Genomic DNA, 15,650 nt, shown 5'->3' on the forward strand with positions numbered 1-15,650 from the left:
CTTGATTGTCTTTGATGAATATCAAAAACGATTTTTTAATATCAGCCAATTCAGACATCAAAATGTCAAATTTACTCTGTTTTCCCTAACCGTAATCCCCCTGACCGTAATCCACCCCTCCAACCATCTCTTCTTCCCTCTCATCTGCCTCATCTGCATCCTCTACGTTCTTGAAAATAACCTTCAAAATTAAATTTGTATTAAGACATTGATTATATTCTTAATATTATTTAATTTCATTTATTACCATTTCTAGCTTCCTCGGTCTATCCACCTTCAACTTCGCCATCACTCTAACCACCTCTTCCTTCCCCCATGCACGGATGCGTGACACTCCGTGTCTTTCATAAGCCGGCAAACTATCACAGTCCGACCAATAATCGAACAGTGCAACCTGCATTTATAATAAAATTAATCATTTTATATAATAATTATACCACCATTTTATATAAAAAAAACATTCTTCAACTCAGTTACCTCTAAGATTGCTATGCACCCTTTGAGGTATCTCTGGCTGCCCTTTTGAAAGGTGATTATTGATTCAATCAATCTCGAATGGACATATTCAGCCCAATTGAATTCACCATTCAAGCATTCATCGCAAATAAGCTTCATATTGTCCTTGTTCATTGTCGTATCACCAGTTGGACAAAGAAATATCCCGACAAGTACAATAGAACTCGGGCCTTCAGCTCATCCCCCCGGTAAGATCCGCTTTTGATATCCTCTTCAACTTCAGCATATGTCACCTTATGATTCAAACCATATTTGGAGGCAAGTGCTTTCCAGTTCTTACTCCTACAGACTTCTGCAACCCTTTTGCCTTTGTTTTGTACCCCCAAGACGGCTACAACAGTCGATACCCCCAGAGGGAATGAATAATCGCCATATTTAGCAATACATTGTTTGACATCAAATTGCTCCATCAAGGATTGACACAATCCCTCGAATTGGTCGATCCTTTACTCCTATCAATGATCTAAACCCCATTTCACTCAGCACATTCAACTGATCATTCTTTTTAAGGTGTTCAATTAATGAATACACCTTTTTATGCTGCACCTTGTCGACACATCCTACATTTTTTAACAATATATAATGTTATTGTTCTTATATATCTTGTATCAACGTATTTACAAGTTTAATGAATACATTTTTTTCATGTGCTTTCCTCCGTTCTTTGTATTCTTTACTATCATTCATTGACTGTGTGATGTAAGGTTCCTTTTGAGCATCACTCATCGAATTCCATTTCGACCTCACATCTTTTTTCACCTAATATTAAGCATAAACGTTTCTTAATCAATACATTAACGCTAAATAATACTCAATGTCAATTTCATTTTACATACCGAACCGTTGTGTGTGCCATCTTCCTTCATCCTTTTGCATTCGCCCATACTGTCAACATTTAAAATTTGTAATCAATTTAAAGTTCCTAAATACTTTAATCCAATTACCATTTCAACAATAATAACAAAAAGAAATTGATACTTACTAGAAGTACATATATCGACCCTTTGGTTGCTTTCCACCCATTGACTTCATTTTTCCTTCATATATCAGTTTACGCAAATCAAATCAAATACTTGTATACAAAAATCGATAACCACTCTTGTGGTAAAACAGTTGGTCTTCAATAAAATTTGAATGGCCACTACAACAAGTGTCGGCACATTTATACAACCTAAAATATCATTTTCTACCTATAATATTATATACATGTATCCATATTTATTTCTGCCTATAATATTATATAATAATCGGTCCCAAAACCTCCCTATTTCCTTCAAACGAATGGGAACACTCAATACTCCAAGTATTTGCACATTTATACAACCTATAATATCATTTTCTACCTATAATATTAAATAAAAGTATCGATATTTATCATCTACCTAGAAGATTACTTTCTACATGTAATCGGTCCCAAATGCTTCTTTACTTCGAAAATCCCAAACAACAACACATAAAAACCCTAATTACTGTAATAATAAAAAACTAGGGTTTCAACAACGTACCTTTCGATTTGAAATACAGCAACAATCAAACAAACTTCAACATAGAAACGCCTTCTAAAATGCAGCAACAATTACGCTTTGATTTCAAAAACTCTATCTATTTTCAGAGGAAATTTAGCTATGCCTTTATATTTACACCGTATATGTTATTTATATTTAATCGATACAATTACATAAGTGTCGATACTTTTTATGTTAAATGTCGATACTTTCGATAGGATATTTACCTATTTCTTTTAAAGTGTCGACACTTTTTTACGCGTACTTATTAAAGTACCGACACTTTCAACATAATTGATAGCGCTTTACCGGTTTTGTCATTTCGATACCGGTTTTGTCATATTTTTACCTATTATATTGTTATGGATCGATACGTTTTCAAAAAGTATCGACACTTTTTAGGCGCTATAATTTCTTCTCTTTTAAATTACGAAAGTGTCGATACTTATATTAATTTATCGACACTTTCAATATATCCGGTATCTTTTTACCGGTTTTATCATTTCGAGACTGTTTTGTCATATTATTACCTGCTATATTGCTATGGATCGACATATTTGTATAAAGTATCGACACCTTTTAGGCACTATTACTTCTTCTCTTTTAAATTACGAAAGTGTCGATACTTATATTAATGTATCGACACTTTCAATATATCCGGTAGTTTTTTACCGGTTTTATCATTTCGATACCTGTTTTGTCATATTATTACCTGTTATATTGCTATGGATCGATACATTTGTATAAAGTATCGATACTTTTTAGGCGCTATAACTTGTTCTCTTTTAAATTACAAAAGTGTCGATACTTACATTAATTTATCGACACTTTCAATATATCCGGTAGCGGTTTACCAGTTTTATCATAATGACACCGGTTTTATCATATTTTTACCAGTTATATTGCTATGGATCGATACATTTTTCATTTGTATCGACATAAACCGACAAGCTAAGTTTGCCGGTTGCCAAATTTTTTAATATTTTATTCATGATTTCCACCTACAACATTGTTATTACTCGATATTTCAGGTAGCGCTAAATCGAATTTGTTAAATATATTATAATGTATCCGGTAACGCCGTATATTAGCATGCCTTTCTTGAGACAATCCCTTATATCGTCTTTCTTTTATATTGCTTTTCTTTCAATCAGATGGCAGTAGACTAAAAATAATTAAATAAATTTAAATTATAAAAAAACCTTTCAATCAAATACTTACATGTTCCCAATATAATTGGAAGATTATATTTATTAAATTAAAATTATGATTAAATTAATAGAATGTATATGTGTATGTATGTTGAGGATTAAATATATAATAATACCAACTTTGTTAATTGCCACATCAATACTTCTATTAAAAATTAATGGTAGGTGGTACAAGTATATTGAAGACTAAATATATAATAATATCAACTTTGTTAACTGCCACGTTAATACTTATGTTAAAAATAATTTATTGAAGACCAAGTATATTGACCACTTAATTATTTAACCCTTCTACTCTGGTCACCAATCTTTCAATTATTTTAATTAGACCACTTAATTATTTAATTGTTGTCAATCAAACCATCTACTGTTAATTTTCAACAAAAATGTTGATGTGACAATTAACAAAGTTGGTATAATTATATATTTGGTCCTCAATACTTATAAATTCTATTAATTTGATCATAATTTTAATTTAATTTAATAAATTTAATTCTCTAATTATATTGTGACACATGTTAGTGTTTGATTAAAAGATTTTTTTATAATTTAAACTTATTTAATTATTTTTAGTCCAACCACCGTCACCATCTAGTTGAAAGAAAAACCATATAGAAAAAAAGGCAGTATAAGGAAAAGTGGAGGACTCGAACTAGGGTTTTGGGGGGAAGTTTGCACGCATCCAGCCACTAAGGTAAACTCAATACAATGTGTATATATTTATTTTGTCCTTAATGGCATAAAAATAGAAAGAAAAATAACCATGGAGGAATTTGAACCTAGTCCAAATAAAAAACTTAAAAGCAACAAACCACTTAAGAAATCTCACATTTAGTTAAAATTTGGATAAATTCTATATATATTTAAACATTAGATTAATTTTAAAAATTAAATTTAATATTTTATTTTCAACTTTTATAACAAGAATTATATGATCTTAAAGTGAGCTTTTTTAATTTAATTAATGATTTTTATTAAAAATAAAATATATGAATCATTTATATTTTAATTAATTTTTATTAAAATGTATAATTTAATATTTTAATTAATTTTGTATTGGATTGTGTAATTCAAAATGTATAATTTAATATTTTAATTAATTTTTTATTAAACTGTGTAGTTCAAAATGTACAATTAAATATTTTAATAAAAAAAGTATTGAATTGTGTAGTTCAAATCTATGGCTATTTTTCTTTCTTTTTTATGACATTAACTACAGAATAACTATATAAATATCTTACTGTGTCCTATTGGACAGGTTACCTCAGTGGCTATAAGCATGCAAGATATCCCCAAGAACTGGGTCCAAGTCCCTTTTAACCTCATTTTAGCGTCTTCCACTGTATATAGCTTTTATTTCAACCAGAAGGTGCGTCAACATCTGATTGAACTAAAAATAATTAAATTAAATAAATCTAAATTATAAAAAATATTTAATCAAACGGTGACATATGTTATAATCTGATTAGATGATTAAATTTATTGAATTAAATTAAAATTATAAACAAATTAATACAATATATAAGTATAGAAGATCAAATATATAATTATATAAATTTTGTTAAATACCACGTCAACACTTACGTTAAAAATTACCAGTAGGTAACTTAATTGACAACAATTAAATTATTAGGTGGTTCGATTGACAAAGTCAAAGATCGATGGTAAAAATAGAAGGACTAGATAGTTAAGTGGTCATTAGTATAGTTTACCCTTAAGTTTTTTATTCGGCCATAAGTTCAAATTCCTCCATAGTTATTTTTATTTCTATTTTTATGGCATTAACGGCAGAATAAATATTACACTATTGTGTAAAATAATAACTAAATGTTGAATTTACCTTAGTGGCTGGATGCGTGCGAACTCTCTCCAAAATCCTCGAACCCTCCACTTTTCTTTATATTGCCTTTCTTCTATGTAGCTTTTCTTTCAATCGGATGGTGACGGTGGTTGGACTAAGAGTAATTAAATAATTTTAAATTATAAAAAAACATTTCAATCAAATACTGATATATGTCACAATATAATTGGAGGATTAAATTTATTAAATTATAATTATGATAAAATTAATATAAAATGTATAATTATTGAGGATAAAATATATAATTATACCAATTTTATTATCTGCTACGTCAATATTTCTGTTAAAAATTAATGGTAGATGGTGTGATTGACAACAATTAAATAGTTAAATGGTTTGATTGACAAAATTAAAAGGTCAATGACAAAAATAAAAGTATTAAATAATTAAGTGGTCATTCGTACAATTTACCCAAGCTCAACTTTCTTTCAAATCATATATATATATATATATATATATATATATTATCGATACTTTAAATAAATAAATAAAACAATGGAGCACTATCGACGGAAATATATTTACCAGTACGAAAGGAAGTCAAGTCGTCTATCAAATGGGGTAAATTGACCCACTTGCCCAACAAACCAAAATCCATGGGGCCCACGCAATACAAAACGACAGGCCAAACCCACACTTCAAAGACCAGAGTCCCTTTTTGTAGATTAGATGAAAAATGAAGGGTATTTCAATAATTTAATGAAAGATAAAAACGCGCCGGATTATAGGCCTTCGTGACTGCAGATCATGCGAAACAGGTTTTTTTGCCCCACCTTGTCCCCTTTTGTCGGTCCTCACGTAAAAATAAAATAATAGAAAACGAGTAAAGATAAGAGAATTTATTAATTAAATAATTAAAATTTATAAAAAAATTATTATGGATTTAGATAATTTGATTAATAAATTTCTTATCATTATTCTTTTCTATCCTTTATATTAAAAAAATTCTAAATATACATTATCCTTCAATTATTATTATACGATTGTACGTGAATGAAAATATTTGAAACGCAAAGACATATATCTAGTTAATATTAATTTCATATAGTAATATATCTCATTGGAAAATAGCTATTGGAATTTGGCAATAAATAATAAATAACATACCAATTAATCTTAACACATTAACCTAAAATCTCTAAACACTACTCTCAAGTCTTAACTAATCTTAAAGTACTATCCAACGGCACTAACTTGTCTTCCATAAAACAGATTTCCAGAAATTTATATTAGTTTGTGAGTAATAAATATATTGTGGTCCAATCTAACTCTTGAATCTCTCCCTCTTCAAAGCGTTTGTCTTTTTCTTCCTTGGGAGAAAAAATCCTAACCCAATGGAGAAACAGCTGCAACAATCAGCAGCCTCCTTTGCTTCTTCATTTTGTTGGTCTTCTCTTCTTTCTCTCTACTGTAAACAGTGTCTCTTTCTTTAACTCCGGCTCAAATGGTTAAGTCCACATTGTTCTCTTCACTGTGATCTCTTTGGATCAACAATTTACATACCCTTTACTACTATTACACTCAGGTACATTCTACATTCTTTCATTTCTTCTGAATCTCTCTTTTACTGTTTATTGGGCTTATGTTTTTGCTCATTTTTCTTCATGAATTCCTGCATCCCTCCTTTTTCCAAGTTCTTTTCTTTCTTGATTCTTGCTCAAGAAAGTAGGTTTCTTTATGATGCATTGCAATTGTTACTCTATTTTTTTCCTGGGTGTTCTTTAAGCTGAGATAATGAGTACTTATAATGTGCATTATCTATTTCTTTGTATCTGTTATTGGTTTTTATTGTTGCATCTGAAGTTTTGGCCTTTTTCTGCAAATAAATGTTGATTTTAAGCTGAAGTTGATCAGTTGCTTTTGATGTTTTCTTGGTTCTTATTTGGTTTTTAAATAAAAAAGCTTATATCACTCAATTGAGCTTAGTACAAATGAACGTGGCTGCTGTGATGATTTATCAATTTATGATTTGACTGGAAAATAGTGCAGCATAATCCTTTGCATTACTCGGACTTGGGTGTGTCCGATATGAGTTCTAAGTTTTTCCATGTATTTGGAAAATGAAAAGTCTGACCGGCATAATGGATCTCCATCTTTTATAAATTCATGGATATCTAATGTTGTAGCTTCGTTTTCTGTCTAATCTGGAAAAAGAAGTCAACTTCATATCACATGGAGCAGTATGAAGTGCTAAAGCAAATCGGGAAGGGAGCTTTTGGTTCAGCTCTTCTAGTGAGGCATAAGCATGAAAAGAAGAAGTAAGATTGCAAATAAGACACACTGCATTCCCTCTATTTGTATTTGATTTACACGTGAATTGTGAAATATATCAGATCAACAACTAGACTTCCTTGATGGATTCATCTTATGTCAATTGATTTATCTTTTCTCTTTTCTTTGAGAATGATAAAGGTATGTTCTTAAAAAAATCCGTCTCGCTCGCCAGACTGATAGGTCTCGTAGATCTGCTCATCAGGAGGTTTGTATAATTCCCCATTGGTGTTTTTAACTCCTTATAATCTTTATGATACATTTATGATCATTAGATTTTCTTTATGTTTAATTAACGTGTTGAATAGAGATTTGAATCCCGAATATTTTAGCTATTGCAGTTTCTGGACCTGGAAAATATTGTTATTGAACTTTTGAAATTCTAAGGTTGTTGTAAATGTTGCTCGTTATGGACCTACTACTTGTTTCTATGGTATGAATTTAATTTTAGTTCAATTTATAGACTAACATTTCATGTTATTCATGTAGATGGAGCTTATTTCTAAAATTCGAAACCCGTTCATCGTGGAGTACAAAGATTCATGGGTAGAAAAGGTATGCTAATTTCCAATTAATGGCTGCACTGCTGGATTTTCCTCTATGCTTGTCATTTTACACTTGTTTTTATCGTCTCTTATGTTACCCGGATCTTCACGGTGGGTCTATGACCTGACATGGGTTCTTGCATGTCTTCGTTTTCAGGGTTGCTACGTATGCATTATTATAGGTTATTGTGAAGGAGGAGACATGTAAGATTTTTTTCTTGCTGATATAGAGAACGATTTCTGTAAGTCATTATCAATCATAATAAGATTTTCCTTATAAACCAGGGCCGAAGCCATAAAGAAGGCAAATGGCAAGCTTTTCTCGGAAGAGGTTTTTTTTTTATATTTTAATTCTCCAACTCATTTGCCAGTTATTTCCCATTTCATCTTATATTGAAATCATTGCTATTTTAATCTCCTAAAAAGCCTTTCTTTTTTCTTTAACAATCATAAGTCTGAATTTATTTCACCTAAACATGTTCAGAAGCTGTGCAAGTGGCTTGTTCAACTCCTGATGGCTCTCGACTATTTGCACTTGAATCATATTCTTCATCGTGATGTCAAGGTTAGTGACATGATGTTGTTCTCTTCAAGAATGTATTATGATCATCCGCAACACACCAAGTTGCTTTCTACTGACAATATTTCATTTCATTGTATAATTCAGTGTTCGAACATCTTCTTGACAAAAGATCAAGACATACGTCTCGGTGAGTGATATTACTATTTTATTCTTAGTTCATTTGATAGGGTTACAATTTCTGCTCAGGAAGATGAGAAAAACACTTATGCAGGTGATTTTGGACTTGCCAAAATTTTGACTTCCGTTGATCTCACATCGTCTGTAAGTAATATATGAATGAAGTATCCATGGAGAATTTGACGCATCACTTGATTTTATTAATCAATAATCATCATCATTGTTATTCAGGTTGTTGGAACTCCGAGCTATATGTGTCCTGAGCTTCTGGCTGACATACCATATGGTTCTAAGTCGGATATCTGGTCATTAGGTAAACATGCTTGCACACGAACGGCACTTGTCTTTGTCTGTCAGTCTCGATATTTATCTATACATGTGTTTATATAACATGAAAATATATTCTCCAGGGTGCTGCATATATGAAATGACTTCTCTCAAGCCTGCATTCAAAGCATTTGTGAGTTTTCTACCCGGTCTTTCTTACTTTGTAACCGTTTCCAGCTTGTTGCATATACATCTTTTAGCTTAGTCTGTACTTAAGGACTTCTTAGGCACAGATTCCTAAAATATATGGGTTCAATTATTGTACATAGTCTTCACAGATTTTCATGTTCACACGTTTTTCCGGCAACTATATTATTTGTTGCCTTTCGAGCTGTAATTTGGCCAGATTCTTAGTAGTACCTTGGAATCGATTTATATATTTGGTCCTCATGAATAAGCTAGATAGTGCTTGTCATTTTTAGCGCTTCAGAACAACATCTCGACCAGCTGAAATATCTGGCAGTGTACTGTGTCCTCATTTCCATCAGTGAATATAAACTTGTGCTGCATCCCCTTCACGAGGGTACTTTGTATGCGTAACTAATGCTTTGACATTCGGATGCATTTCTCCAGGGGAAACATCGTTTAATGTTTAGTAATCACTTTCCAGTTTCATGTTTCGTTTTCCTCTTATAATGATCTTAAATCTCTTGAGCAGGATATGATGGCGCTGATAAACAAGATTAATAAATCAATAGTTTCCCCGCTTCCGACAAAATATTCTGGGGCCTTGTAAGCTTTGTTTTCCTTCCATGATAGGAATAATTATTGTTATTTCTTCTTGTTAACAGTAGTTTAGTGATTGGCTTCTTTCTTGTGAATGTCATTTCTCGTATGCTGCTCTTAAAATGATGAATTATGTTGGTCTAATAATTGCTTGATTTTCTCTTCAGTCGTGGTCTTGTTAAAAGCATGCTCCGCAAAAATCCCGAACTCAGACCAAGTGTACGTATAACTCTCCTCTGGTTTAAGTATTATAAATCATGCATAGCATCTTTACAAGTCGACAATAATGATATCAAACTAAAGTTCATACATAAATGTTCTTGGAATTGGATAGAGCAAAGTTGCAGTTGTTTTGAGTGGGACACTTCTTCATGCCCGGTTCTCCTAGCATTCATTCATCTGCCTGTGCACATGTCTACAATTTATTGCTTTTCCGATGATCTGAGATCTGTATCCACTGTGACAGGCTGAGGAGCTGCTTAAACATCCGCACCTTCAACCATATATTCTCAAAGTTCAAAATAAAATCAATAACCCGAGAAGGAATAGTTTGCCTGTGCATTGGCCTGAAACCAATATAAAGAAAACTAGATTTTTGGATCCGGTAGATGTCGGCTTCTCTGGATACAGGGAGAGGCGTAGGTCGTTCAGTGATAGGACTTTAAATCCAAGCATTTCTGGGGCTGAGCAAGATTCGGTTTGCTCTACCAAAGGTATACATCACGGTGTGCCGGGTTATTTAGATCGAAGATTAGAAGATTTGTCTATTGATAGCAGCCATGAAGGAACAGTCATTTGCAAGCCAATTACTTCAAAGCTTTCTAGCATCACCAAGAATACGAGAAGTTCTTCGAAAAAGGCTTCTGCATCTCCGAAGAGAAAGACAGAGCCCTCGAAAAATTGTGACTCGGTAATATATCCTTCCTCCCCTTCACTGCTTTTCCTTTTCTCAGATGTTTTTGCAGCACATTCCTAGAAATTGCTAATAATAACATTTTTTCTATTTTCAAAAGCCTGCCGTTTCACTGTTTATTGCCTTGTACCAACAGTTTCCTGGTTCATGCACTCCAATTAAGAAACCTCTCCCTGCAACTCGAAGATCATCCTTGCCATTACCAAGAAGAACTACACTCCGAGAATCAACTTCTATGTCTAAAGCTGGTATTCTTCACCTTGTACAATCACCCGATGTTTCGGTTAATGCTCCTCGAATTGATAAGATAGCTGAATTCCCATTAGCCTTGTATGAAGATGTTTTCTTCCCCATCCACAAAACTTCATCAGTATCCACGCAGGGCTCTTCTGGCTCACCACAATTTGTCGATTGTTCAATCACAAAAGATAAATGTATGGTTCAAACATGTCATCGAGCTTCGACCAAGCCCCCTTCCACTGATGCATGGCAGGGAAATTATCGCAGCGCGTTTCAAGCCAATGGAGGGGATGCAACTGATTCCTCCGACCAGAATGCAACTGCCGGTGCATCAAGCCATACCTCATCAAACACACGGAGGCAGAGATTTGACCCCTCATCGCTCCAGCAACGTGCTGAGGCATTGGAGGGGTTGCTTGAATTTAGTGCGAGGTTGCTGCAGCAAGAGAGGTATGATGAGCTTGGTGTGTTACTAAAGCCATTCGGACCAGGTAAGGTCTCTCCTAGAGAAACCGCCATCTGGTTGACTAAGAGCTTTAAGGAGAACTCTACCGGCAAGCTGGAGGATTAGTACCTGCGGATCGCAGTGATCTGTACTACATCTGTAGCCATAAGCATGTATCAAATTTTTAGAGTTTGGTCCAGGCTTATCGGATTATAGGTAATGATTCATGTTGAGAGAACCTTAACAGTTAGGCATTTTGGTTTAAAACGAATGCCAATTGTTAGTTGTAGGTTGTATTTTCATTATTTTCTTTGAAATGGATGCTTATCTTCCACCTGTTGATTTTTGTGTATATTCATGACTGATATACGGAAATGGATGATTGCCCGGACTTTGTTACTGAAACCGGAATATAACTCCGACCAGGATGATAAGGAACTTCCAGGGGCTCTGCTTCGGGCATTGGGAAGCGTAACCCGATCACCAGACCATCCTCACTGCCCCTCTGCTTCGGGCATCAGGACGCCTAACCCGACCACCAAACTATCCTCACTGCCCCTCGAACCACCCATCTTGAAGCCTTGGAATGGTAGTGTATAACTGAAAATAATTACTAAGGTATTCCATTCAAGAGGCTCAGCAGAAGGGGGCTTGCAGAGGCTACTTCAGGACAACAGTGAGGAAAAGTCAACTTGATCAAAATTTCTTTGATTTGACCTCAAAACATTGAAAAGTATTAAGCTTTTCTTAATCTTGAATTGCCCTTAATTTAAGTCAAACATAAGTTAGAATAAATACATAGTAAATGTTCCTTTTGTGTTGCTCCGACTTTGAAGTATTTATATTTGACACTCGTATTTTACAAGGGTACAAGGATATGACATCCTCTAAGTCTAAATATATGATTAGACTTGAACAAAAATTAAGCATACTCATATAGGACATATTCATTTTCGGCAGAGAAAAAAATGTTTTTATGTATGAGATAATTTGTACGAACAGATTTCTGTTAGAAAAAATTTCACTCAAAGCTACAGTTTACATCAAATAGTGCCATATTTAGTCTATTTGATGGCCCATTACTTCAAGGAAACAGAAGTTTAGAAGTTAAGAAAGCTCCTTCAAGTGATGAAACTTTGTTAAGAAACCTTCAATGGAGTGACAAATGGCTTAACCAGGATAAGTTCTTCCATTGCAGGCCTTGGATTAGTACAAAATCATTGCCAAATTTAAATTAATATATAAATAAATTTAATAGCAACAAAAAAACCAACATACATGAATTAAAAATACCAATATCTGTATAAATTGTAATAGCTTCAATCTTCTTTTCTGGTGTGATCAGACATGGGAAAGGCAGGCAAATGGTTAGTAAACTTTTTGTTAGGGAGAAAAGATGAAAAAGCAAAGAGGAAGAACTTGTCCCTATCTTTTGAAGAAGGGACTTTGATTACTAACCCATGTGCAACTCCATCACCCTCATCTTCGTTTAAGCGGAGATGGAGCTTCGGGAAGCTGTCGAGTAAAGATCGTGCTGCTAAGAGTTCCCGGTCATTCGATTTGGTGACCGCAACTCCACTCGCAACAAAAACTGTATCCGACATGGAGATCCGGCACAATAACAATAACGTTTTTGCCATGGCAATGGCAAGTTCTACCAAAAGGAAAACAAAAGCAACATATGCAGCAGTGTTACATGTAGCGGCGACCCGGATTCAAGCTGCCTTTCGGTCGTATTTGGTAATAATCCTAGCTTAAAGCTTTGAATTCCATGGTTACATAGGCCTAATGATTTATGTATTGATTGATGTGAACATTGCAGGCAAGGAAAGCATTGCATGCTTTGAGGGGACTAGTAAAGTTGCAGGCACTGGTTAGGGGTCACCTGGTGAGAAAACAAACGACTGTAACTCTTCGAAGCATGCATGCTCTAATGGCGATACAAGTTCGAGCTAGGTTTAAGAGAGTAAAAATGGCTGAGGAACCACAACTTGCTGTTAAATCCCAATCATCGAGATATGCCAGGTTTTCCCATGAGATAGAGTTCAAAAGAACACAAAGAGTAAGTTTTCTTTCAGTTTCCATCATTTTCTAACCAACCAAACATGAACTTGTTCTGTAACAACTCCAAATTCAACAACTAATGTAACAGTGTTATGTGCATATATAGGATGGTGTTAATATAAATCATTATGAAAAATCATGGTTTTATAAATCATTCACGAATGGAGAGGATTGAGCAAGGAATCGCCAGATTTTACTCGGGAGATCTTTCGATCCCGAAGAGAGAACATAAATGTGAGTTCTCATTCACCACACACAACAGTCCCAGACATTCTCCCCCGACGTCAAAGGCGACACCGGCGAGATCATCTTTCAGTTCTCATGATTATCCTTACACGCCGAGTTACATGGCGAACACACAATCTTCGAGGGCTAAAGTCCGATCGCAAAGCGAACCAAGACAACGGCCTGCACTGAACTTCAAAGCGAAAGGCAAAAGAATAACTCCAGGTGAAGAAATGGATGAATATATTCAACGATATTCGCCTTCGCAGTCGAGAGGCATAGCTGATGGGAATCAAGATCCATGGATTGTCAAACTTTATCAATCAACAATTACACCAAAGATGGAAATCACTTCTTACAAATGAGGTAAGCAAGTAGGTTCAAGCTATGTTACTCCAACTTAGGGGGAGAGTTGTACCAATATTCATATCCAAATATATGTTAGATATCGATAATTAGTATGAATATTTTACAAAAAAATGAAGAATCCGAATAATATAGAAATTATTTTAAAAATTATATTTTTATACCCATTATCCGAATATACATTAAAATTGATAAGAATGGAAAATATAAGAATCATCAGATGAAAAAAATAATTATAATCTTCTGTTTTTTATATGGATGGAACACTGCAAATGCTTCAGATTCTGAATTTCCATTGCTTATTACAACAACCGGATATATCTTTACCTGTACAATCCATTATCAAAAACATCGATGAGATTGATAGAATCAGGTTTTTCAAATAATGCTCCTTATAATTTGGATATCAATTCAAATCAATAAAGCCATTGTCCAATTAAGACAAGCCGAATGCAAAAGCTCGTTTATTCTGTTAGCTCGAAGTTAGGGACAATTCAAGTCTTGGTTTTTCAGAAAAGCGAGAAACAGGAGCCGTTAGCCTTTCATTAAAAATTCGCAAGAAAATCTATTTCGAACGTAAAATAAAAACTGTGACAATACGATGCAAGATAATTTGTTTAATCTGAAACATGAATGCTGGTTTTGGGTTGGTCGATGGTAAGTGGCAAAGCCATTTACTTACAAGTTAGCACCTTTTTTTAATCCATTCTACACTTCCCTAAAGTTTTCAATTTTTTTTGTTTTAATTCCCAGACAAATAGTCCTTATTTCAGCTAACAATGTTTCTGACATGAGTGTTAGCCGTAACCTTTTTCCTCGTTTATTTATTTGCATGTTACTTTCAGTTCCATAATTTTGTTGACTTCTTTTGAATCCCGGGTTTTCTTCTCAATTGGCCAAATTACCTCACTGCTTGTTTTGGCTATATCGACTATCAGACGTGTCTGACACCCGGTGACTGTAGACCCGTACATGCCGTTGCCAAACAATGAAATCATAGAGTAGCAAAGCAGGTTGGGAACTGAAAATTCTAAGGAACCATTTATTCTTAAGTTTGATTACAACTTTCAAGAGACCAAGATGCATAGTTCTCTGTCTCTGTCCAGTCAGGGTCCAAGTCCATTTTCACTTTCTCCTTCATCCATGTATGCTCACAAATTGAATTCCAGTCCATGATAATCACTTGTTTTTTATCGGCAGGTTTTGGCTCAATTCCCGTTATCCCAAGGATTACAAGTTGCATGGTCGTCCATCTCGAAGGACCTGGTAAAGATCCATTCTGACCTGATCAGAACACACCCATAAATAACTTAGCTGTCCAATGCTGACTGTTTTTCCCTTTCAACCAAGAATTAAGAAAAAAAAATGGGCAACCAAGTGTCTCGGACTCCTGCATTTCATGTGATCTGAACTATAAGAAAATGGGGATGCTATAATTTATAATTGTATTATTGTTTACAGGATTACATAGATAGTATGGAAGGAGCAACTTTGTCTGGCAGGCAAGCATCGGCCTACATATGTGATGTCGGGGAAGAGTCAGCAGCCCTGCAGAAGAAGCTCGCGGCAGTCGGATCGCAAGAACAGATGGAAATTTTAAGTGTTCCTGATGTGTTCAGCCTTGTATGATGTTTATTTGTGTATCACTATACTCAAACCACCTACAATGGACAAGGCAAATTGGTGGAAGCTAACGAGATATGCATCTATTCAACATGTTTGATCATTTATGTAA

General features: G+C 34.1%; 2 protein-coding genes across 2 annotated transcripts; both read left to right on the forward strand.

Moving 5' to 3' along the window:
• Positions 1–7,238: 7,238 nt before the first annotated feature.
• LOC120124662 (serine/threonine-protein kinase Nek2-like) lies at positions 7,239–11,670 on the forward strand. Its single transcript, XM_039143268.1, has 14 exons — positions 7,239–7,351; positions 7,506–7,572; positions 7,854–7,919; positions 8,067–8,113; positions 8,195–8,240; positions 8,394–8,474; positions 8,577–8,619; positions 8,704–8,753; positions 8,841–8,922; positions 9,020–9,069; positions 9,595–9,668; positions 9,830–9,881; positions 10,129–10,572; positions 10,712–11,670. The coding sequence occupies exons 1-14, from the start codon at positions 7,266–7,268 to the stop codon at positions 11,384–11,386; spliced, it is 1,863 nt and encodes a 620-aa protein (XP_038999199.1). The 5' UTR covers positions 7,239–7,265; the 3' UTR covers positions 11,387–11,670.
• Positions 11,618–15,544, forward strand: LOC120124635. The gene is made up of 5 exons (XM_039143254.1): positions 11,618–11,849; positions 12,606–13,000; positions 13,083–13,322; positions 15,116–15,181; positions 15,377–15,544. The coding sequence occupies exons 1-5, from the start codon at positions 11,618–11,620 to the stop codon at positions 15,542–15,544; spliced, it is 1,101 nt and encodes a 366-aa protein (XP_038999185.1).
• Positions 15,545–15,650: the final 106 nt, after the last annotated feature.

The sequence above is a fragment of the Hibiscus syriacus genome, unplaced genomic scaffold (assembly GCF_006381635.1).
Source record: "Hibiscus syriacus cultivar Baekdansim isolate YM2019G1 unplaced genomic scaffold, ASM638163v2 tig00110422_pilon, whole genome shotgun sequence".
NCBI lineage: Eukaryota > Viridiplantae > Streptophyta > Magnoliopsida > Malvales > Malvaceae > Hibiscus > Hibiscus syriacus.

Coding starts and splice junctions, on each gene's coding strand:
- LOC120124662 (XM_039143268.1), top strand. CDS start 7,266: ATGGAGCAGTATGAAGTGCTAAAGCAAATCGGGAAGGGAGCTTTTGGT. Junction 7,573..7,853: donor GTAGATCTGCTCATCAGGAG/GTTTGTATAATT, acceptor TTATTCATGTAG/ATGGAGCTTATTTCTAAAAT. Junction 9,070..9,594: donor AGCCTGCATTCAAAGCATTT/GTGAGTTTTCTA, acceptor TCTCTTGAGCAG/GATATGATGGCGCTGATAAA.
- LOC120124635 (XM_039143254.1), top strand. CDS start 11,618: ATGACTGATATACGGAAATGGATGATTGCCCGGACTTTGTTACTGAAA. Junction 13,323..15,115: donor AGTTCAAAAGAACACAAAGA/GTAAGTTTTCTT, acceptor TTTTATCGGCAG/GTTTTGGCTCAATTCCCGTT. Junction 15,182..15,376: donor CGTCCATCTCGAAGGACCTG/GTAAAGATCCAT, acceptor TATTGTTTACAG/GATTACATAGATAGTATGGA.